This window comes from Aulonocara stuartgranti (assembly GCF_965226115.1).
Source record: "Aulonocara stuartgranti genome assembly, chromosome: 23".
NCBI classification, from domain to species: domain Eukaryota; kingdom Metazoa; phylum Chordata; class Actinopteri; order Cichliformes; family Cichlidae; genus Aulonocara; species Aulonocara stuartgranti.
In genome coordinates, this window is record NC_138958.1 from 39,351,494 (window position 1) to 39,374,876 (window position 23,383).

Genomic DNA, 23,383 nt, shown 5'->3' on the forward strand with positions numbered 1-23,383 from the left:
GGAGGCAGACTTTTTCATAAAACCCCAAAGGGTAAGAGTCTTTGAGGGACCTTCACCTATGCTTTCTCACACCACACGTGCCATTTGAAGGGGATTATGGGTAGGCGTGTGTGTGTGTGTGTGTGTGTGTGTGTGTGTGTGTGTGTGTGTGTGTGTGTGTGTGTGTGTGTGTGTGTGTGTTTTGGAAGTAGAGGCGCTTAACATTCCACCTCTCACGCCCATGGAAACCAAGGACAAACATTATTTTCTCCCTGTTTAATGCGCACCACACACATCAGGAGTCCTAGTGTAATTACAGTTATGTAAAGGCAATTGTAAGCGATTATTCTTTGCTTGTGTTAACTGATGGTTTGTGTATATGTTTGCAGAAAAGTACAAGCCAGTGACATTTTCTAATATACAATCACCAGATAGAGTCGCAGGTTGGACTCCCTCTTGCCTTCGGGACTGCCTAACATCTCTGTGGCACAAATTCAACACGGAGCTGGTAACATTTCTCAGAGATTTTGCTCCATATTGACACGAAGGCATCACACAGTTGCTGCAGATTTCAGATCACATCACATCCCAAAGGTGCCCTATTGGACTGTGAACTTATTGTCATTTTCAAAGAGCCAGTTTGAGACGATTTGAGCTTTGTGATGCTGCGTTATCCTGCAGCCATTAAAAGATGGGACCACTGTACTCATAAAGGGATGGACATGGTCAACAATACTCAGGTAAGCTAGGCCAAAAAATATACCCCCTACAACATTACACCACGAGCATCATGAACAATAATTACAAGAAAGGCTGGATCCATGTTTTCATATTGTTTATGCCAACTTCTGCTTCCGCGTCACCCTTCCCCCCCATTCTGGATGTCACAGCAAATACCTCGGATGTGACAAATTGTTGTTTGACTTACTGCTGCTTGAAGCAGACTGGCCATTCTCCTCTGACCTCAAGCATCCACACATCATTTTTTCCTAAAGAACTGACGTTTACTGGACATTTCCTCTCTTTTGGATGATTCTCTGTAAATCCTAGAGATGACTGTGTGGGAAAATCCGAGCAGATGAAGAGTTTCTGAATTAGTCAGGCCAGCCATGGTACCATGCCATCGCTTAAACCACCTTTCTTCCCTATTCTAATATTCGATTTGAACTTCAGCAGGTCGTCTTCACCATGTCTACATGCCTAAATGTACCAAGTATTTTCCCATGTGATTGGCTGATTATATACTTGGATTAACGAGCAGTTAAAAAGGTGTATCTAAGAAATTGGCTGGTTAGTACAGGTATGTGGTAAAGAGGTTATTTTTAGCTAGTAACAGCACATTTCACCCATTATTTCTAGTTTGCATTAAACATTTTTACTTTATTAAAGCAGTGAAATGGAAAAAGTGCCTCTTTCTTCTCTATTTGTTTAGCCCAACATTATGAGTTTTATACACAAAGCGCAGCCTGAGGCTAAAGGTCAAACACAAACGCATCATCGGACACTCGCACTTTTCAGGCATAATAACAGCATTAGTGGGTAGACGAACAGAGCAAATCCCCTGCCGATTTTTCTCGTTGACCATCTTATGACAGGCCTAATGAGTGATCTGTGTGTGTTTGTGCAGAGTTTAGCGAGTCAGCTGAGTGTTCGCATGGCTCGTCAGGTGCTATATGCAGCTGGTGACCTGCGGTGCAGCTGCAGACTGTTTTTGACTGCCCGCGTAATCCACATGCAAAACTCACAATACTCACTGCTTAAAGCAGGGACAGCAAATATAAATGTAGCGCTGCGTTCAGCTAAATTTGCTAATAATAAAGGCAAAAAAATATATATTTATTTGCTAATAATTTGCAAAAGTCATAAAGTGCCACTGAATACTCTCGTATGGGTCACAATGCAGGATTTATTTTGAAGTCTCTGAAGCAGGTCCAATAACCAGCTTGAATGCAAATTCTTTTATAAACATGACAAACATTGTTCTGCATACAGGGTCAAACGATGTGTCCAAACAACAGTCGGAGGTTCTGAAACGGGACTTTACTGGATTATTAAATACTGTAAACTCTCTGAATGCAGCTGTATTCATCAGTGGACCTGTACCGCCGGTCAGAGGAGGAGACGAGAGATTCAGCAGGTTGTTTACACTGAATAAATGGCTTATATCAGCATGTGCTGACCACTCAGTGCACTTTATCGACAACTTTAATATTTTTTGGGAACGCAGGCATCTGTTCAAAGCAAATGGATTTAATTTTAACAAGTCAGGGGTGAAACTGTTCACCTCCAACTTGTTTTATTCCATACATCATCCATCCGTGCTTGGTGCCAAGGCTGAGATAAACGAGGAGTTATCTCATAAAGAGGAACAAACAGTACTCCAAGAACAGACAAAGCCCAGCAGAAACCTTGAGGAGGAGCTCCATTTGCCCCCACCCGGGAAGAGCCTCAGAAAGGAGAGACATCTAAGGCAAGAAGAGGGGTCCCTATTTGCCTCCAACTCTCTCAACAACACCAACGACCAGGACAAGGGACCACGACCTTCCCCAGTCCCCCAAACCCCTGACAGGCCATCACCCTCCTCCCCCTCCCTTTCTCCCTCCTCCCCACACCTGAAATTCACTGAGGAGATGATGGAGCGGGTCAATGCTGGGCTCAGATCTACCCCCCGTCCCAATCCCTTTTTGTCCCCCATAAACCCCCCACCAGAGCGGCCAAAGGTTCGCCATCGAGCCCCACCCTCAACAGAGCAATCGAAGTCACATTGCCCAGCCTCGCCCCCCTTAGTTCCTCTTCATGCCCTGTCTCCGCAGTCTGATGCGTGATGTGTGAAGGGTCCGGGCTGTGAGGATTATGGCAGTGATGACTTTTCCCAGGAGAAGCTGGGACCCTGTTTACTAGAAGGTTTTAAAATTTCTGTACTTTTAGGTGACAGGAGACATGTGGCCTGGTCAAAACACAGAGAGCTGCACTCTAAAAGATCTTTAAACATAGTAAACATACCTTGTGTGCCACAGACTGCTCCCAAACACGAGGGGACAAGTAATACCTCTAAAACACTTAAGTTGGCTTTATTAAACATTAGATCTCTAGCTGGGAAAACATTTTTAATTAATGATTTAATCACTGAGCACAGTCTTGATTTTATGTTTTTAACTGAAACTTGGTTGGACCAAAGTAACAGTGGAGCTGTTCTCATCGAGACGACCCCTCCTAACTACAGTTTTATCAGTGAGGTCAGGGCGAGCAGGAGAGGAGGAGGGGTTGCTGTCTTATTTAATGAATCATTTCAATGTAAGCAGCTATCTCCTGGAAGTTTTCAGTCTTTTGAATATGTGGCTTTACAGCTGAAGGCCCCATCCAAAGTTGTGTTTCTTAATGTTTACAGGCCTCCCAAATACTGCACAGACTTTTTTAATGACCTCAGTGAACTGCTGTCTGTGATCTGTGTTGATTTTGACTGTGTAATTATTGCTGGGGATTTTAACATTCATGTGGACAACCCTCAGGACAAAGGGACTAAAGATCTGAGTAACACTCTGGGCAACTTTGGGCTGACTCAGCATGTAACAGAGGCCACACATAATAGAGGACACGCTCTTGACCTACTGATCTCCAAAGGCCTGAGCATTTCAAAGGTTACTGTGTCTGATGTGGGCCTGTCTGATCATTACTGTGTTTTCTTTGAAAGTAAAATCTCAGCCCACACAAATATATCAACAACAGTGATCACAAAACGGTGTATAACTGAACACAGTAGTGCAATTTTTAACCAGGTCTTCCCATTAACACCTGACCTGCCCAGAGGGTCAGTCAATGAGCTCGTCAATAGCTTCAATGCTAACATGTTAAATGTAATGGACACTATTGCTCCCATTAAGGTGAAGGTTATCTCTGGAAGGAAAAAGTCTCCATGGAGAAACTCCACACTGGTGAAAAATGAAAAAAGAGAGTGTAGGAAAGCTGAGCGCAGATGGAGAAAAACAAACCTCCGGGTTCATTATGACATTTATAAAGAGAAACTTCACAGTTATAATTTACAACTGAGGAATGCAAGGAGGTCCTACTTCTCTGACATCATCACTAAAAACAGCCATAATGCTCGGGTCTTATTTTCTACAGTTGACAGGCTAACAAACCCTCCTGTGTCAGTGGCAGCTGAACTTCATTCGACCATGGCCTGCAATGACTTTGCCAAATTCTTCACTGAAAAAATCCAAAAAATTAGACAAGCAATTGGTACATCAACAGCAGATCCAGGATATGTACTGTGTCCACCGAAAAACTGTTTAAACACCATGAAACAGTTTCAACCTATTAACAGCAAAGACCTGGAGGACATCTTAGGTAAACTGAACTCCTCCTCCTGCTGTTTAGATGTCCTGCCAACAAGTTTTTTCAAAAAGGTCTCAAAGACTTTAGAGTCAGACCTGTTACAGATCGTCAACTTTTCTTTATTATCAGGTGTGTTTCCAGAATCACTAAAAACTGCTGTAATCAAACCTATACTGAAAAAGGACAATCTTGACAAGACACAAATGAACAACTACAGGCCAATCTCAAATCTCCCGTTTTTAAGTAAGATCATTGAAAAAGCAGTTTCTCAACAGCTCAGTTACTTCTTAAAACAGAATAATTGCTACGATGCCTTCCAGTCAGGTTTTAGACAGAACCACAGCACTGAAACCGCTCTGACCAAAGTGTTTAATGACATATGTCTGAATACAGACAGTGGAAAAATGTCAGTCCTAGTTTTACTGGATCTCAGTGCAGCATTTGATACAGTTGACCACAACATATTACTCAAACGACTGGAGAACTGGACAGGTCTTTCAGGAACTGTACTAAACTGGTTCAAAACATACGTAGAAAACAGGAAATACTTTGTATCAATAGGTAACTTCACATCTGAGCAGACAAGTATCACATGTGGAGTTCCCCAAGGTTCCATCTTGGGACCCCTTCTGTTTAACATCTACATGCTCCCACTGGCACAGATTATAAACAACAACAAAATAAACTATCACAGCTATGCAGATGACACACAAATATATATCACAATGTCACCAGGAGACCGAGGCCCTGTACAGGCTCTTGGTAAATGCATTGAGGAAATCAATGACTGGTTGTGCCACAATTTTCTCCAGCTAAACAAAAACAAAACTGAGGTAATAGTCTTTGGCGCCAAAGAAAAACGATTACAGGTCACCAGAGAACTTCAATCTATACATCTAAAAACCACAAACCAGGCGAGAAATTTGGGTGTAGTGATGGATGCAGACCTAAACTTAGAAAAACACATTAAGACAATAACAAAGTCAGCTTACTATCACCTCAAGAATATATCAAGGATAAAAGATCTGATGTCTCAACAGGACCTGGAAAAACTAGTCCATGCATTCATCTTTAGTAGGCTTGATTACTGTAACAGCATCTTTACAGGTCTACCTAAAAAATCAGTCAGACAACTACAGCTCATTCAGAACTCTGCTGCTCGAGTCCTCACTAAGACCAAAAAAGTGGACCACATCAGTCCAGCTCTGAGGTCCTTACACTGGCTGCCTGTCCGTCAGAGGATAGACTTTAAAGTTCTGATGCTGGTCTATAAAGCTCTGAATGGTTTAGGACCAAAATACATCAATGACCTCCTGACCCAGTATGAACCATCCAGATCCCTCAGGTCATCTGGATCCGGTCTTTTATCAGTTCCCAGAGTCAGAACCAGACACGGAGAAGCTGCATTCAGCTTTTATGCTCCTTATATCTGGAACAAACTCCCAGAAAGCCTCAGATCAGCTGAAACACTCAGTTTATTTAAATCCAGGTTGAAGACTCACCTGTTCTCAGCTGCATTTGAATAAAGCACCAAATCCACACTTTAAGCTTAAATTTCAAAACTTACATTTAACTACTGATTTTATCTACTGTTCTGATTTTATCTGTTTTGATTTTATATACTGTTTTGTTTGTTTGTTTGTTTGTTTGTTTGTTAATTAGTTAGTTAGTTTATTTGCTTGTTTTAATCAATTTTAAATCATGCTTTTTATTTGTTCTTGTTTCTAATGTCTCTGTAAAGCACTTTGAATCACCTTGTTGTTGAATTGTGCTATACAAATAAACTTGCCTTGCCTTGCCTATATAGCTGCTTGTGGCTTGTAGGACATTTAATATAATTTAGATGTATTTTTTTTCATGTCCGGGTTGTGCTTTTGGAAAATGAAGATCTCTTACATACACCTGCTGATTGGTCAATGAAATGAAAGCAGTGAGCATCAGGATTCAGCATTGAAACATGTGGTAATGACACATTTTTATGTAGCATATTTGAAAAGACGGGTCCTTTGTTTTCAGTTCATCGTCCACTTCTTTTAAATTAGGCATGAGAAGTGACTTATACTTCTGTCTAAGAACAAGGTCATTGTGATCTATTTAAAAAGTAAACTGCAGCCCTTCTCTAATGTTGGCCAGCTGTTTAAATCTAATACCAGGTGGATGCAGATTGCACACTCATGACCTCCACTTCCCAGTGGATAACAGCAGCTTTCTCCTAGTTAACCCACAGTCATCCAGACAGAAATTATATTATATTTTCTTCCTGACAAAGTAAATTAAAAGCAGATACTCACTGTTGTACTGCTCTCCTGACCTCATCTGTACATATTGAAATTTGAGATTTCTTTTGGATTAATTACTCCAACATACCTGTTGCCACTGAGTTTCCTGTGCTGTCCAGCAGTTATGGTAAATGGTAAATGGCCTGTATTTGTATAGCGCTTTACTAGTCCCTAAGGACCCCAAAGCGCTTTACACAACCAGTCATCCACCCATTCACACACTGGTGATGGCAAGCTACATTGTAGCCATAGCCACCCTGGGGCGCACTGACAGAGGCGAAGCTGCTGGACACTGGCGCCACAGGGCCCTCTGACCACCACCAGTTGGCAACGGGTGTCTCGCCCAAGGACACAGCGACCGAGACTGTCCGAGCCGGGCTCGAACCAGCAACCTTCCGATTACAAGGCGAACTCCCAACTCTTGAGCCACGATGTGATTTGGCACACTTCAGCTTTTTCTCCCTGTTTCCTTTCCATAAGAATAGCTTGGAATCGGGATGACAGCCACCCTTCACTTTCTCTCTATTTTTTTTTATCATAAAGTCTGTCCCTTCAGACAGCTTTTGCAATCAGAATTATGCTCTGAATGCACAGTTGTGCCAAACACATTTTACTTTTCCAGGATGAGTTCTATGCATTCTCTATAGGCTCCTCTGTTCATGTGTTTCTTTTAGCTGTTTATATTCATTGCTGTTAGTCATATTACGCATATAATGCAATAACTGAAATCACACTATGTCCTAAGCTGAGAAGCAAGGGGAAAAAACAAAGAGGGGAGAAAATAGGAGAAAGTATAATAAAAGGATAGAGTACAAATAGAAAAGCATGCTGCATCTGTAAGAAAAAAGGGACAAAACAAACACAGCACTGGGAACACAAAAACATAAATGAATATAAACTCTAAAACATAAAATATAAATGAGCGTGAGTGTCTACATGTCTTTGTCACAAAATGTACTTGATAATGAGGGCGGGAAGTTCAAATCCAGGCCATCCACAGCCCCCAAGAGTACCAAAGTACCTGAGGCCACACATCTCAGTGACAACAGTGTTTCCGTTTCTGATGAGGCTTCGGTGAACAGTAGGTGGATCAACTGGAAGGGTAGATGCATCTATCAGGACCTTTGCCAGGTTTTTATTCCTGTTTCATAAGAACATGACTTTCAGATACTGTTCATCTGCTTTTCCAATGTCCTCAAAGTTTTAAGCAAAGACTGCAAATCATGCAGACATTAGACATGTTTTTTGTGCTAATAGAGCTTAAAAATCATCTTGTTGTTGTGAGACTGTGTTATTTTTGGCCAAACAAACAACAAAAACAAGCAAAAAAAACCTTGGAGTGTCCTACTTTCTTTGCAGAATAGCACATTCTGGCACTCACAAATCAGATTTGATGAAGCTGCTTGTAATGTACCTGCACCACATTTTTTTCTCAAGCTACACACTCTCACATCCATCCTCTTACAGTTTTTGCCCGTTGCTTGAACACTATAAACCCATGCTTAGACTAACCCATATGGAAAAGAAATAGTAAAAACTTATATGTGATTACTCATGAAAGTGGCCACTTTCTCATTACTTTCATACATTGTTTTAGTAAGTATCCAAAACATACAAGTTTCATTATATAATTTTTCAAGGAATCTTATATCTGTTTTCACTCTTGTATGCTTCTCATACAAGTTTCACACAAGACAGATACAAACTTTATAAGATTTATATATATCTTTTCCATATGGGAAAGTAACACAACTTGAGGCTTTTGTTACCATACCTCAAACACATGTACCCATACCTTAAACAAGAGCGCTGCTTTGCACCCTAGTTGCAATTATGTAACACACTGACTCCTTTATGCAACACACATGGTCCTGCATACTACACTCTATTTCATACATAAGACACTTCGTTCACAAAATGAAATTTCCGATTGGAAAACACATATATCCAAAATGCAAAACACATCGGGTAATTGCAACCACTCAAATACACACCTGAAGACACTTACTTGCAAAACTGAACACCAATTAGCCAACTACAAAAAGCCCTCAGTGTAGCCAATTCAAGAACTTTGCAAGCATGGATGGAGGGAGAGCAAGAGGAAGAGGAGGAGGAGGAGGTCGAAGAGGCCATGCACGGACCCATATTTCTGATGATATAAGAGCAACTTTGGTGGACCATGTCATCAACCATGGCCTGACTATGAGGGAAGCTGGGCAGAGAGTCCACCCACATCTAAGCCGCTTCACAGTGGCATCTGTAATACAGTTTTTTCTGAATGCTTAAACCCTAACTGTGATTCCTGTAGCACAATCTCTAAAACTATTCAGACTTATAGCAAAACCACTCACTGAGTTTGCAAAACTAAAAGCACAAAAACTGCTTTGCACTCAGTTTGCAATTTTGTAACACACACTTTGCAAAACTGTAGGCACAATTCACTGCACAACACTCAATTACCAAATTTCCAACACACTCCTAGCAAAAGTATACACATGTATGGCTATCATTAACACTAATTTGCCAACTGTCTGGCACACTTTCACATGTGAAAACTTTTTTAGATAATTAGTTCACTTTGCAATCAGCCTAAGCACTATAATACAGGTAAGCTGTGTGTGCGGAGTACAATGGAGGGGGCAGAAAGAGTGAGAAGTAGAGGAGGCCGAGGAAGAGGACGTGGAGGTGAAGAAGTAGGATGAAGAGGACGACAAGGACAAGGAGGAGCAAGAGGAAGACGAGGAGGGGGGAGAGGAAGGGTAGGAAGAGTAAGAAATAGAATTGCTGATGACATCAGAGCTACAATAGTGGACCATGTAATCAACCGTGGAATGACCCTGAGGGTAGCTGGCCAACGGGTCCAGCCTAACTCGAGCCGCTACACTGTAGCAAGTACCATAAGGACATCTTGAAATGAGAATCGGTTAGTACAGTCACTTCGCACAAAGATTTGTAGCACTGCCATATGCCAATGAGAAACACACCAATACCATTGATGTAAAAATACTGAAATTGTTACTTTACAGAATTGCTAGATGGCCAGATGCTGGGGGCAGAGGAAGCATGTTCACTGCAGACCAAGTAACCCATATAGTCATTATGGCGATTGCAAATACAGTTTTTTTCAGTCGCTAACAAGCGTTTGTCCAAACAGTTGTCACATTTGCAAAACTCTAAACACAATTAGCACAGCATCGGTCTGTTGTGGCCATACCATTCACACATTTCATGTCGTGTTCACCCAATATGCAGTCAGTGAACACATTTCCACGATGCTTACATTTTCTTAACAGTCAAGCTATACCTCCCAACAAAATTATGGACTGTTTTTGTAGTATCTACGAATGTTAACAAACAACATCCCACAATAGCAAAAACAATATTCCAAACCTTAGATACAGTATAAAAACCTCTGCTTCTGCAATGATATCAGTACAAAAACAATATCAATATCAAAAATAGATCTCAGCTGATAATAAACAAACAATTGAATAATTGACACACAGCTGATTTATGTTGGGTAAATTGGGCCAACCACAGCTTCTTCCATTCTGGCTTAGACTCAGTGGGGTTTATAAGGCAAGACCTTGAGGAGTGATGTTTTTGGAAACAAAAAAAAGACAAACACTGTCATTTCTGGTCGAGGAAGAGTAAGAGCAAGGGGCCCAGGGAGAAGAGCAGGCCCAAGGAGAGGGCAAGGTAGAGGTGTAAGAATGCGTGGTGGTGGCATTCCAAGGGCTGCAAGAACAGTAGTCAGTGATGAAATTCATGCCACTATCATTGACCATGTAATCAACCATGGTCTTTCACTAAGAGAGGCTGGTGAAAGAGTGCAGCCCAATTTGAGGCGGTCAACGGTTGCCTCCATTATACGCATCTTTCAACAAACCAACAGGTAAGTATTGCATTTTACATGGATTGTTTCTATTCTCACTTGACATGTCAATATGGTCATACAGTAATGCATATGTTGAATTTTTTGTCTTTCTAAAGAATGCAACGTCTTCCACCCTCTGGGGGAAGAGGAAAGCTCCTCAGTAATGATCAGGAGCTTGCCATTGTAGAAATGGTTACTGCAAATAATGCAATAAAACTGCGTGAAATTCAAACTAGAATTGTGGCGGACCATGAGATATTTGACAATATCGATAGAATCAGCCTCACAACCATTACGCGGACATTGTCCAAACACAGAGTGCGGATGAAGCAGCTCTACACTGTTCCCTTTGAGAGGAACAGTGAGAGGGTCAAGGAGCTACGACGACAATATGTCCAGGTATAGTGTATATTCAATCCAATGTCCAGTTCTATAAGCTTTGCACTTTGCAAGTAGGTAACCTACACAATACTAGGTTACAGTACAGTATGGTATACAGTAATAACATGACTTACATAAACTTTGTTTCAGAGAGTTATGGAATTGGAGGCCAACCAGGCCCCTCATGAATTCATATACATCGATGAGGCAGGATTCAATCTGGCCAAAAGGCGTCGACGTGGACGAAATGTAATTGGAAAAAGGGCCACAGTTGATGTGCCAGGACAGAGAGGGGCAAACATTACCATGTGTGCAGCAATTGCAAATGCAGGATTACTCCTTCACAGATGTCAGGTTGGACCCTATAATACAGAGCGCTTGCTTGCCTTTCTCAATGATCTCCACCAGCGCCTGGTTCCAGAGCAGGGTCAGGAGGGTGAAAACATGAGGACCTTTGTAATTACCTGGGACAATGTGGCTTTCCATCACTCGCAAGCAATAACAACATGGTTTGAAGTCCACCCAAGACTGGTAAGTCTCTTCCTTCCACCCTATTCACCTTTCCTCAACCCCATAGAGGAGTTTTTTTCTGCATGGAGGTGGAAGGTTTATGACCATCAGCCACATGACCAGATGTCCCTCCTTGAAGCCATGGATGCTGGCTCCAGGGACATCACAATTGACGATTGCCAAGGGTGGATCCGACATACCGGGCGGTTTTATCCCAGGTGCATCGACTTGGATAACATCAGATGTGATGTTGATGAAAACATGTGGCCTAACCCTGAAGATCGCAGAGATTAGATGCAAATTTTTTGCCTTTTTTTAGCCCCCCTCCCCCCTTTTTATCTTGGCTTTTTGCTGTTGTTTTTTTTTTTCAGAATGCTCTTGTGTGTTTCATGGATATTTTGTTCACTGTAAGCAATACTGTAAAACTTTCTCTGTCCTATCATACTGTGTTTCTACTGTACCTCCTGTAGTAAACAGTAAAGAAACAGAAACTTGTTTGCTTTTTACTGGAATGCTTTTGAATGTGAACATTACTGTACATGTGGACATACAGTTACCAACCAAGACATTTCTGGTGTCAAAATGGTGGATTGCATGTTTCGCATGCAAATACCTGTAAAACTGAAACATAAAAGTCTATGCAGTTTTTGTAATGTCAATAATAGCCAGTATTTTGAAACAAGGTGTACTTTGATTGACTGCATGTACCTTGTGAGGTGAAAACAAGTGTTATTCTTTGACAGACTAATTTCATTTTGAGTCAGATTTATAGTGTTTTTGTACAGTTAGTGTGTGCAGAGAAAGATGTGTTCTATTTTGAAATGAAGAGTTAATATATATTTAACAAAATGTATTTTTGAGAAGAAAATTATCCATTTGGCCAATTGTGTTTTGTAGGTGTGAGTCTGTGTTAAGAGTTTAGAAAAAGTATCTGAAGTATGGGTAGGCGCTTGTTAGCGATTGAAAAAAACTGTAATCCTATACTTGGAAATAAACACTTGTGTTTGTTTTGATGTGTTTGAATAAACACCAGTACTTAAAGTTTGGATCCCTCTATGCTTATGGATCTATGACAGAAGTATGAGCTCAAACTGACATAGCCTACCTTGTGCACAGAGAAAGCAAAAGCCAGATGTGTTTTGTATTCATACCATCAGTGTGCAGTTGGCGCATTGTGTGCTTAGTAGATGATGGCTTGTGTGTACTGTTTGATACGGAAACACTATTTTTACGAAGGTGTGAAGAGTTAATCTAGCTGTGTTTGCTTTTGCAAGAGAACTACAATGTTTTGATTATTGGGTGACAGGTTTTCTTATTTGTGTGAAGAGTTTTGCAAAATTAGCCAATAGTTACAAAAAATGTGCTTAAGCAATCAGAAAAAACTGTAAGAACATTCCAACTAGAAAACAGGTCTGTCTTCACCTCTCTACCTTCTACTCTACTCAGATGGTTTTTATAGCACTGTTCTACAGTATATCACATTACCATATCAAGTGTACAGGGTATTGCAGGGTGCTAATGCTCCTTTTGCAGCCAAAGTGGTAGTTTCTGTGAAACATAGCATGATTACTTATATTGAAGTACAGTGTTGTACAGTGGATGATACAGTATATACAGTAAAGTACTGTAAGAAAAATAAGCAAAGCGATGACAATATGTGGTTGTATTTCTCTAGAATGACTCGAAGACCTTCTGGGGGAGGACGCCAACGCCTGTTCACACAACAGCAGGAACTTGCCACTGTGGACCTTGTGAGGGCAGACAATGCCATCCGTCTCCACCAGCTATGAAAGCAAATACTTGCAGAAAGGCAAGTGTTCAACAACATAAACCATGTGAGCATCACCACCATCAGACGCATCTTGGGAAAACACAGCATCACCATGAAGCAGCTCTACAGAGTCCCATTTGAGAGGAACAGTGACAGGGTCAAAGGACTTCGAGCTGAATATGTACGGTAACTGTCCTTTACATGTACAATACAGTATTGGTGAAATCCAGTAGCAGCTGAATATGTACCATATTAGTACCACATGGATCCATTCTGAGAGCTACACAGGTACCTGTGTGGTGGGGTGAGGGTCCTGTATGTGTAGCACTGTAGTGCAGTAATATGTTCTCTTTTCTTTCTTTTTTTTACAGAGAATCTTGGCCATGGATGGAGCTGCACAGCCTCGTGAATTCATTGTCATTGATGAAGCTGGATTCGACCTGTGCAAGACAAGACGACTGGGTCGTAATGTAATTGGCCAAAGGGCAATTGTGCACATCCCAGGGCAGTGCGGGGGGAATATCACATTGTGTGCCGCCATAAGCCTTCGAGGGCTTCTGCATCATCATGCAAAACTAGGTCCATACAATAGTCAACATATACTCACATTTCTAGATGCTCTCCATGATATAGTTGTACAGAACAGACCAGATCAGCCCAGGTTTGTGGTGATATGGGATAATGTCAGTTTCCATTGGGCTGCTCTGGTCCAGGCCTGGTTCTCCAACCACAACCAACTTGAAGTGGTATACTTGCCCCCTTACTCACCATTTTTGAACCCTATAGAGGAATTTTTTTCGGCTTGGAGATGGCGTGTATATGACCGCCAACTACATGCCCGCATGCCTCTTCTGCAGGCAATGGAACAGGCCTGCGGCGACATTCAGGTGGCAGCAATCCATGGATGGTTTCGACATGCAAGAGGATATTTTCCCCGGTGCCTAGCGGGAGAAGACATTGCTTGCGATGTCGATGAGGTCCTGTGGCCAGACCCCAACAGACGGCGGGATCCATGAGCCCACGTATGCACAATTGTCATGATTTTTTGTGTTTACAGTATAATGTTTTTTCTATTACTGTATTATGGTTTGGTTTGGGTTTTTTTGCTTTATCTGAATTCATGGTACTGCAATGTACAATATTGAGTAGGCCTATTTGCTTTTTTGGTTGTTTGAAAATGTGTCTCCTGAAAATATGCCTTCTGAATAAACAATGGAAATCAAAGACTGCAGTGTTTTATATAAAGTAGACTAGTGTGTTCCCCCTGATCTGTAAGTGTTTGCATATGATGCAAGTATGTGTCATTTTGTCAACAGAGTTACATTTTGACAAAGGAATGTTAGGTTTTGACAGCAGAGTTTGGGTTTTGAGTGTAGAGTTTCAAAATGCAAAATGTGTTCAAGCAACGGACAAAAACTGTAATCACTTCTGTACTGTTGTTTCCCAAGCCTCCTACTGTGCTGATTAGAGTCCATTCTGACAAAAGAGTATTACACATCATAGCATTTAATTTTTTTATTTGAAGCATGGCTGCATGCTGTAAATGATGATGCAAAAAAAAAGAGAGAAAAATCTGGCTGGTGGTGAAGGTTGGGTACATTGCATGAAGTCAAACAGAGAAGCTGGGAGCATTTTCTGAGGACAAAAGAGAATGGATCAACAGAATAAGCAGAATAAATAAAAGTCAAAAATGTAAAATCATGACACAACACATCCTTCTCAATAAGGGAGGCAAAGTTTCCACTTCACTTCCAATACATCAAGACATTTATCATACTTTGCTGAAAAGGGTGTGTAAGAAAATGGCAAGAAGTCGCTGTGGGTGTAAACAGGGATCTTGATGGTGATATAATATGACGTGACAAAATGTTGAAGAGTTAATGGCGTTGTTTGTTTCTCATAAATATCGAAGCTGCTCTATAAGCTAAAAAAAAAACCTGCGTTCACCACATTTTCTGTTTAATTTGGCAGATCTTAAAACACTGATGGTGACATGTTAGGGAAAAATGGAGATTCACTTGGTAGGACTTGGAAACCAAAATACCAACATTTCGCAATTGTGGTACAATTCCTAGCCTAAGGTGTAACTAACATGGTTGTGTGGATGTAAACACATCTTCACATGAGTCGTTCTCTTGTTGTGACTTCAGTCCAAAAGAAGCCAAGTCAACAGCCAAAGAACATAACACCAAACTCTGTGTGCGTGCGTGTGTGTGTGTGTGTGTGTGTGTGTGTGTGTGTGTGTGTGTGTGTATACCTGTTTTCAGGAGCATGAGTAAACGTTTCGTGCATGTCCTCTACTTTGTGCATGCCTTTGAATCAGTGATCACACATGCATGCTGGAGCAGCAGGTCAGGAGTGTATGTGTGGGCCCGGGACTTGGACGCCTGAATAATAATGTGAACGGGTTGATGTGGTAAAGGTCTGTCAGGAGAGTGCTGCAGATTTGCATCGTCAGCTGTGCTTCATCAGGGAAGCCCTCACCGCCAAACCTCCCTACTTCCTCCTCAGCTCCTGCCTCTCTTTCTCCTCCAGCTGGCTCTTTCTCTGTTTCCCTTTGCCTCCACACTACCACCTGTGTGCTTCTTCTCCTTTTTATCTTTGCTGTTTTGCTCGTCCATCTCCTGGCATTCCCATTTTCATCTGTCAGCAAATGTTAATGTAAAGTCGTGAAATGTCCCATATGGAAAAGATATATATAAATCTTGTAAAGTTTGTATCTGTCTTGTGTGAAACTTGTATGAAAAGCATACAAGAGTGAAAACAGATATAAGATCCCTTGAAAAATTATATAAATGAAACTTGTATGATTTGGACACTTACTAAAACAATATATGAAAGTAATGAGAAAGTGGCCACTTTCATGAGTAAATCATATATGTTTTTACTATTTCTTTTCCATATGGGGTTAAACCAACCACGTCCTATCGTCTTTCTGTTTTACATGTCTTTAATCTCTCGATAGTGTTTCCTTTAAAAACTTTCTGTGTCATCTGATCCCAACTCTTTAGCTGTATCCATATCTTGGAGTGAGCTTTTGCAAAACACTGCAACACTATTTGATCCAGCAGAAATATATGATGCATTGAACTGCTTTTTTATCTTTTTCCTATGGGGGGTTGGGGGGGCACGGCAGAGGAAGGGAAGGCCCATTCTGCATTTTCCCAGCGGATGGTTTACGCTGTTTTTCTCACGGTGGTCTGGGCTGAGCTGTAAACTGGCACGGGTTGGCATGGGTTGGCACAGGAAGTGGCTGCCTGAACCCCGCTAGGGATTCAGGCCAATTCCATTTCCTGTCAAACATCCTCCCAGAGGAAAGGAGCGCCAGGACATTAGAGACAAAACCCACAGTGGAAGAGAAACAACTGGACTCACATTTTATTTGACATATCCAATAGCATTTGGGTTTTGTGAACATAAAACCCAGTTCTTTAGTCTAAATGTCTGTTTTTATTAAGGTTCTTGATACCGGTTTATCAAAATTACAAAAATGGCTTCACTACAAATTTTCTCATGATTGAACTGCCTGCAAATAACAGTGCACAGGCAGATTGCAGTTTCAGTAATGTAAACATATTGTCAGATTAGGCAGTCGTGTTGGTAGGTGTGGTGTTGGGGGCCACCTCATGAAGCAATTGGCTGTAGGTATTTTGACACTTTCAGCAGCCACTTAGCAAAAAAACAGCATGACACAATCAGCCACAAAGTGAGCGGACAGGGCATCCAGTCTAACCTTAACCAAGTTGTTATTTTTAACCGTAACCAAAATGAGCCATAACCAAATGACTGTAAGTTAAACTAATCTAAATTTAACAACACTGGTGTCGGGTCAGAAACCTGTGGAAGCCCATTTCCGCCACTAAATAAAAACAAAAAAGCTAGTATCCATAACTTGAAATTTCGAGAAAATAACTCGAAATTTCAAGTTATTTTCTCGAAATTTCAACTTATTAACTCGAAATTTCGAGAAATATAACTTAAAATTTCGAGTTACTTTTCTCAAAAATTCGAGTTAGCTCTGCCAATCAAAAATATAGGCAAGGCAAGGCAAGGCAAGTTTATTTGTATAGCACAATTCAACAACAAGGTGATTCAAAGTGCTTTACAGAGACATTAGAAACAAGAACAAATAAAAAGCATGATTTAAAATTGATTAAAACAAGCAAATAAACTAACTAACTAATTAACAAACAAACAAACAAACAAACAAACAAACAAAACAGTATATAAAATCAAAACAGATAAAATCAGAACAGTAGATAAAATCAGTAGTTAAATGTAAGTTTTGAAATTTAAGCTTAAAGTGTGGATTTGGTGCTTTATTCAAATGCAGCTGAGAACAGGTGAGTCTTCAACCTGGATTTAAATAAACTGAGTGTTTCAGCTGATCTGAGGCTTTCTGGGAGTTTGTTCCAGATATAAGGAGCATAAAAGCTGAATGCAGCTTCTCCGTGTCTGGTTCTGACTCTGGGAACTGATAAAAGACCGGATCCAGATGACCTGAGGGATCTGGATGGTTCATACTGGGTCAGGAGGTCATTGATGTATTTTGGTCCTAAACCATTCAGAGCTTTATAGGCCAGCATCAGAACTTTAAAGTCTATCCTCTGACGGACAGGCAGCCAGTGTAAGGACCTCAGAGCTGGACTGATGTGGTCCACTTTTTTGGTCTTAGTGAGGACTCGAGCAGCAGAGTTCTGAATGAGCTGTAGTTGTCTGACTGATTTTTTAGGTAGACCTGTAAAGATGCTGTTACAGTAATCAAGCCTACTAAAGATGAATGCATGGACTAGTTTTTCCAGGTCCTGTTGAGACATCAGATCTTTTATCCTTGATATATTCTTGAGGTGATAGTAAGCTGACTTTGTTATTGTCTTAATGTGTTTTTCTAAGTTTAGGTCTGCATCCATCACTACACCCAAATTTCTCGCCTGGTTTGTGGTTTTTAGATGTATAGATTGAAGTTCTCTGGTGACCTGTAATCGTTTTTCTTTGGCGCCAAAGACTATTACCTCAGTTTTGTTTTTGTTTAGCTGGAGAAAATTGTGGCACAACCAGTCATTGATTTCCTCAATGCATTTACCAAGAGCCTGTACAGGGCCTCGGTCTCCTGGTGACATTGTGATATATATTTGTGTGTCATCTGCATAGCTGTGATAGTTTATTTTGTTGTTGTTTATAATCTGTGTCAGTGGGAGCATGTAGATGTTAAACAGAAGGGGTCCCAAGATGGAACCTTGGGGAACTCCACATGTGATACTTGTCTGCTCAGATGTGAAGTTACCTATTGATACAAAGTATTTCCTGTTTTCTACGTATGTTTTGAACCAGTTTAGTACAGTTCCTGAAAGACCTGTCCAGTTCTCCAGTCGTTTGAGTAATATGTTGTGGTCAACTGTATCAAATGCTGCACTGAGATCCAGTAAAACTAGGACTGACATTTTTCCACTGTCTGTATTCAGACATATGTCATTAAACACTTTGGTCAGAGCGGTTTCAGTGCTGTGGTTCTGTCTAAAACCTGACTGGAAGGCATCGTAGCAATTATTCTGTTTTAAGAAGTAACTGAGCTGTTGAGAAACTGCTTTTTCAATGATCTTACTTAAAAACGGGAGATTTGAGATCGGCCTGTAGTTGTTCATTTGTGTCTTGTCAAGATTGTCCTTTTTCAGTATAGGTTTGATTACAGCAGTTTTTAGTGATTCTGGAAACACACCTGATAATAAAGAAAAGTTGACGATCTGTAACAGGTCTGACTCTAAAGTCTTTGAGACCTTTTTGAAAAAACTTGTTGGCAGGACATCTAAACAGCAGGAGGAGGAGTTCAGTTGACCTAAGATGTCCTCCAGGTCTTTGCTGTTAATAGGTTGAAACTGTTTCATGGTGTTTAAACAGTTTTTTGGTGGACACAGTACATATCCTGGATCTGCTGTTGATGTACCAATTGCTTGTCTAATTTTTTGGATTTTTTCAGTGAAGAATTTGGCAAAGTCATTGCAGGCCATGGTCGAATGAAGTTCAGCTGCCACTGACACAGGAGGGTTTGTTAGCCTGTCAACTGTAGAAAATAAGACCCGAGCATTATGGCTGTTTTTAGTGATGATGTCAGAGAAGTAGGACCTCCTTGCATTCCTCAGTTGTAAATTATAATTGTGAAGTTTCTCTTTATAAATGTCATAATGAACCCGGAGGTTTGTTTTTCTCCATCTGCGCTCAGCTTTCCTACACTCTCTTTTTTCTTTTTTCACCAGTGTGGAGTTTCTCCATGGAGACTTTTTCCTTCCAGAGATAACCTTCACCTTAATGGGAGCAATAGTGTCCATTACATTTAACATGTTAGCATTGAAGCTATTGACGAGCTCATTGACTGACCCTCTGGGCAGGTCAGGTGTTAATGGGAAGACCTGGTTGAAAATTGCACTACTGTGTTCAGTTATACACCGTTTTGTGATCACTGTTGTTGATATATTTGTGTGGGCTGAGATTTTACTTTCAAAGAAAACACAGTAATGATCAGACAGGCCCACATCAGACACAGTAACCTTTGAAATGCTCAGGCCTTTGGAGATCAGTAGGTCAAGAGTGTGTCCTCTATTATGTGTGGCCTCTGTTACATGCTGAGTCAGCCCAAAGTTGCCCAGAGTGTTACTCAGGTCTTTAGTCCCTTTGTCCTGAGGGTTGTCCACATGAATGTTAAAATCCCCAGCAATAATTACACAGTCAAAATCAACACAGATCACAGACAGCAGTTCACTGAGGTCATTAAAAAAGTCTGTGCAGTATTTGGGAGGCCTGTAAACATTAAGAAACACAACTTTGGATGGGGCCTTCAGCTGTAAAGCCACATATTCAAAAGACTGAAAACTTCCAGGAGATAGCTGCTTACATTGAAATGATTCATTAAATAAGACAGCAACCCCTCCTCCTCTCCTGCTCGCCCTGACCTCACTGATAAAACTGTAGTTAGGAGGGGTCGTCTCGATGAGAACAGCTCCACTGTTACTTTGGTCCAACCAAGTTTCAGTTAAAAACATAAAATCAAGGCTGTGCTCAGTGATTAAATCATTAATTAAAAATGTTTTCCCAGCTAGAGATCTAATGTTTAATAAAGCCAACTTAAGTGTTTTAGAGGTATTACTTGTCCCCTCGTGTTTGGGAGCAGTCTGTGGCACACAAGGTATGTTTACTATGTTTAAAGATCTTTTAGAGTGCAGCTCTCTGTGTTTTGACCAGGCCACATGTCTCCTGTCACCTAAAAGTACAGAAATTTTAAAACCTTCTAGTAAACAGGGTCCCAGCTTCTCCTGGGAAAAGTCATCACTGCCATAATCCTCACAGCCCGGACCCTTCACACATCACGCATCAGACTGCGGAGACAGGGCATGAAGAGGAACTAAGGGGGGCGAGGCTGGGCAATGTGACTTCGATTGCTCTGTTGAGGGTGGGGCTCGATGGCGAACCTTTGGCCGCTCTGGTGGGGGGTTTATGGGGGACAAAAAGGGATTGGGACGGGGGGTAGATCTGAGCCCAGCATTGACCCGCTCCATCATCTCCTCAGTGAATTTCAGGTGTGGGGAGGAGGGAGAAAGGGAGGGGGAGGAGGGTGATGGCCTGTCAGGGGTTTGGGGGACTGGGGAAGGTCGTGGTCCCTTGTCCTGGTCGTTGGTGTTGTTGAGAGAGTTGGAGGCAAATAGGGACCCCTCTTCTTGCCTTAGATGTCTCTCCTTTCTGAGGCTCTTCCCGGGTGGGGGCAAATGGAGCTCCTCCTCAAGGTTTCTGCTGGGCTTTGTCTGTTCTTGGAGTACTGTTTGTTCCTCTTTATGAGATATCTCCTCGTTTATCTCAGCCTTGGCACCAAGCACGGATGGATGACGTATGGAATAAAACAAGTTGGAGGTGAACAGTTTCACCCCTGACTTGTTAAAATTAAATCCATTTGCTTTGAACAGATGCCTGCGTTCCCAAAAAATATTAAAGTTGTCGATAAAGTGCACTGAGTGGTCAGCACATGCTGATATAAGCCATTTATTCAGTGTAAACAACCTGCTGAATCTCTCGTCTCCTCCTCTGACCGGCGGTACAGGTCCACTGATGAATACAGCTGCATTCAGAGAGTTTACAGTATTTAATAATCCAGTAAAGTCCCGTTTCAGAACCTCCGACTGTTGTTTGGACACATCGTGAATGAGGTCGCTTTCTTGTTACCCGGAAGCATATGGTGCAGAGGAACACGCACTCAAAAATGGATCCCAACAAATTGGCGCTTTCGCAAGTACGTTTGCTGATAGTAACACCATGTGATTCAGCTAATAACACAGGGATTTCATCATTTGTGAAGCCAGGCTGAAAACACTCAGCAATCTGTGCATTCACGACTGGATGTAATACCGGTAGCTTAGCTGTAGCATTTGTAGCTGAGGGCTTCAGCTTCCGGGTAACAAGGAAATGACGTCATTCACGATTACTGATTGGCAGCGCTAATTCAAAATTTTGAGTTGCTTTTCTCAAAATTTTGAGTTAATAAATCGAAATTCCAAGTTATTTTCTCAAAATTCGCGAAAATAACTCGGAATTTTGAGAAAATAACTCGGAATTCTGAGAAAATAACTCGAAATTTTAAGTTATGGATCCTTTTTTTTTTTAGTGGCGGAAACGGGCTTCCGTAGAAAACAGATTTATTTTTGTACCAGTGACAAATATCAATGTCCTGTTAATAGGTATGTTGTTCACTCTATTACTCTAATGAACAGTTACAGTTAACATTTTCTTACATTCCAAGAAGTCAAACATGTCAAAGAACTTGTTTTCTGTGCTTAATGCAACTAACCGTAATTTCCACTGGCTAAACTTCCCCACATCCTCAAGGGACATGTATCATCCCTACTTCTTTATTGTTTTTGTTGATTTCATTTGGTCTTGAGTGCAGTTTCTAACTTGTTTTTTTGTTTGTTTGTTTTTTGTCACGTATTGGATGATAGCTGCCTACTCTCGGAATTGCTATCCGGTCGTTAAGTGATGACGTGACGAATCCTACTTCCGGGCCTAAAGTAGTCTGCGTTTAATATGGCTTTTGTGTTGTTAACATGTTTAATGTTATGTATTTTCTTCTATTTAATCTCAAAAAGCTCCTAAAACAGTCAGTAATCACTGTTGACCTCCCTCGGCTTTTATTACCGCTAATCATTTATTTAAGCTCAGTTTTTAAAACCTTAGGATGTAACTACAGCCCAGCCCATGCAGCAGTATATGAATGACTAACCTCGTATTGTGGATGGATTATCTCAGTTGTTCTCCTGGCTGAAGTTTGGTCCTTTTACAGCATCCTGCCATGCAATTACATTTGTTCCTGACCACCGAGAACACTCACGTTAACTTTTATTGAGTGGAAAAAAAGTTAGCTTGTTTATATTATGCTAACATAGCTGTGTCGCTAGCGGTCACGTAGCACATCATTATATACCAGCTAGCCCAACTTCAGTAACCCTACAAACGTCACTGCTGTTTAGTTTTCTGTCTTCATTTATGTTGGAAGTGATAACAGAGCTGTACGTTTTAATTTGTTTCCAAAACCCCGCAGTCAGGACATGCTATATTGTATTTAGATAGAAGCTAGCGAGCTAACTTCCTGCTAACTTCTAACTCCGTTAAATGTCATAAATTCCGTTTTCATGGATGCCTGAATGTTAAACTCAATTGTTACACCTGGTAGAGCAGAACGCTGATCATTTTATTAAAGATGAAAGACTTTAGACAGTTTTTCAACTCTCAGTAATGCCATAGTGATCATTTGATATATTGACCTGCAGCGGAGTTTAGACCCAGACACGGCTAGTGACGTCAGACTTAACAACCAGATAGTTCAGGAGTTGATTGAATGAGCAGATCATCTACTCATTGGAAGGTTGGTGGTTCAATCCCTGTCTGCTCCAGTCTGCATGTCAAATATCCAAGTTTTTAACCCTAAGTTGGTCCCCTGATCCATCGAGTCTATAAATGTGTGTGAATATTAGAAAGCACTTGCATAGAAAAGGCATATGAATGGGTGAATGTGGCAAGCTGTATAAAAAGCTTGGAGTGCTCAGGAATAATAGAAGAACCATTCTATTTACCGTGTACCCTTGAAAATAATGGGATTAAATGTAATTTGGCTTGTGGTGCTTACAAAGAACCATTCACCCCTGTTGTGTTGGGTGGATGTAGAGAAACATCTGTTGCAAAAACACATCATCTGTTCCCATTTCTTTAGTCGCC

General features: G+C 41.1%; 1 protein-coding gene and 1 long non-coding RNA gene across 2 annotated transcripts; one reads left to right on the forward strand and one right to left on the reverse strand.

Moving 5' to 3' along the window:
• Positions 1-10,244: 10,244 nt before the first annotated feature.
• LOC309701269 (uncharacterized protein) lies at positions 10,245-11,655 on the forward strand (the record flags this gene model as incomplete). The annotated part of the gene is made up of 3 exons (XM_082525361.1): positions 10,245-10,488; positions 10,587-10,869; positions 11,002-11,655. The coding sequence occupies exons 1-3, from the start codon at positions 10,307-10,309 to the stop codon at positions 11,653-11,655; spliced, it is 1,119 nt and encodes a 372-aa protein (XP_082381487.1). The 5' UTR covers positions 10,245-10,306.
• Positions 11,656-14,683: 3,028 nt separating this feature from the next.
• On the reverse strand, positions 14,684-22,918 carry LOC309700637. Its single transcript, XR_014274707.1, has 3 exons — positions 22,392-22,918; positions 15,390-15,519; positions 14,684-14,767 (listed from the first exon to the last, which is right to left on the reverse strand). It is a non-coding gene; the product is annotated as an uncharacterized lncRNA (long non-coding RNA).
• Between the last annotated feature and the right edge of the window lie 465 nt (positions 22,919-23,383).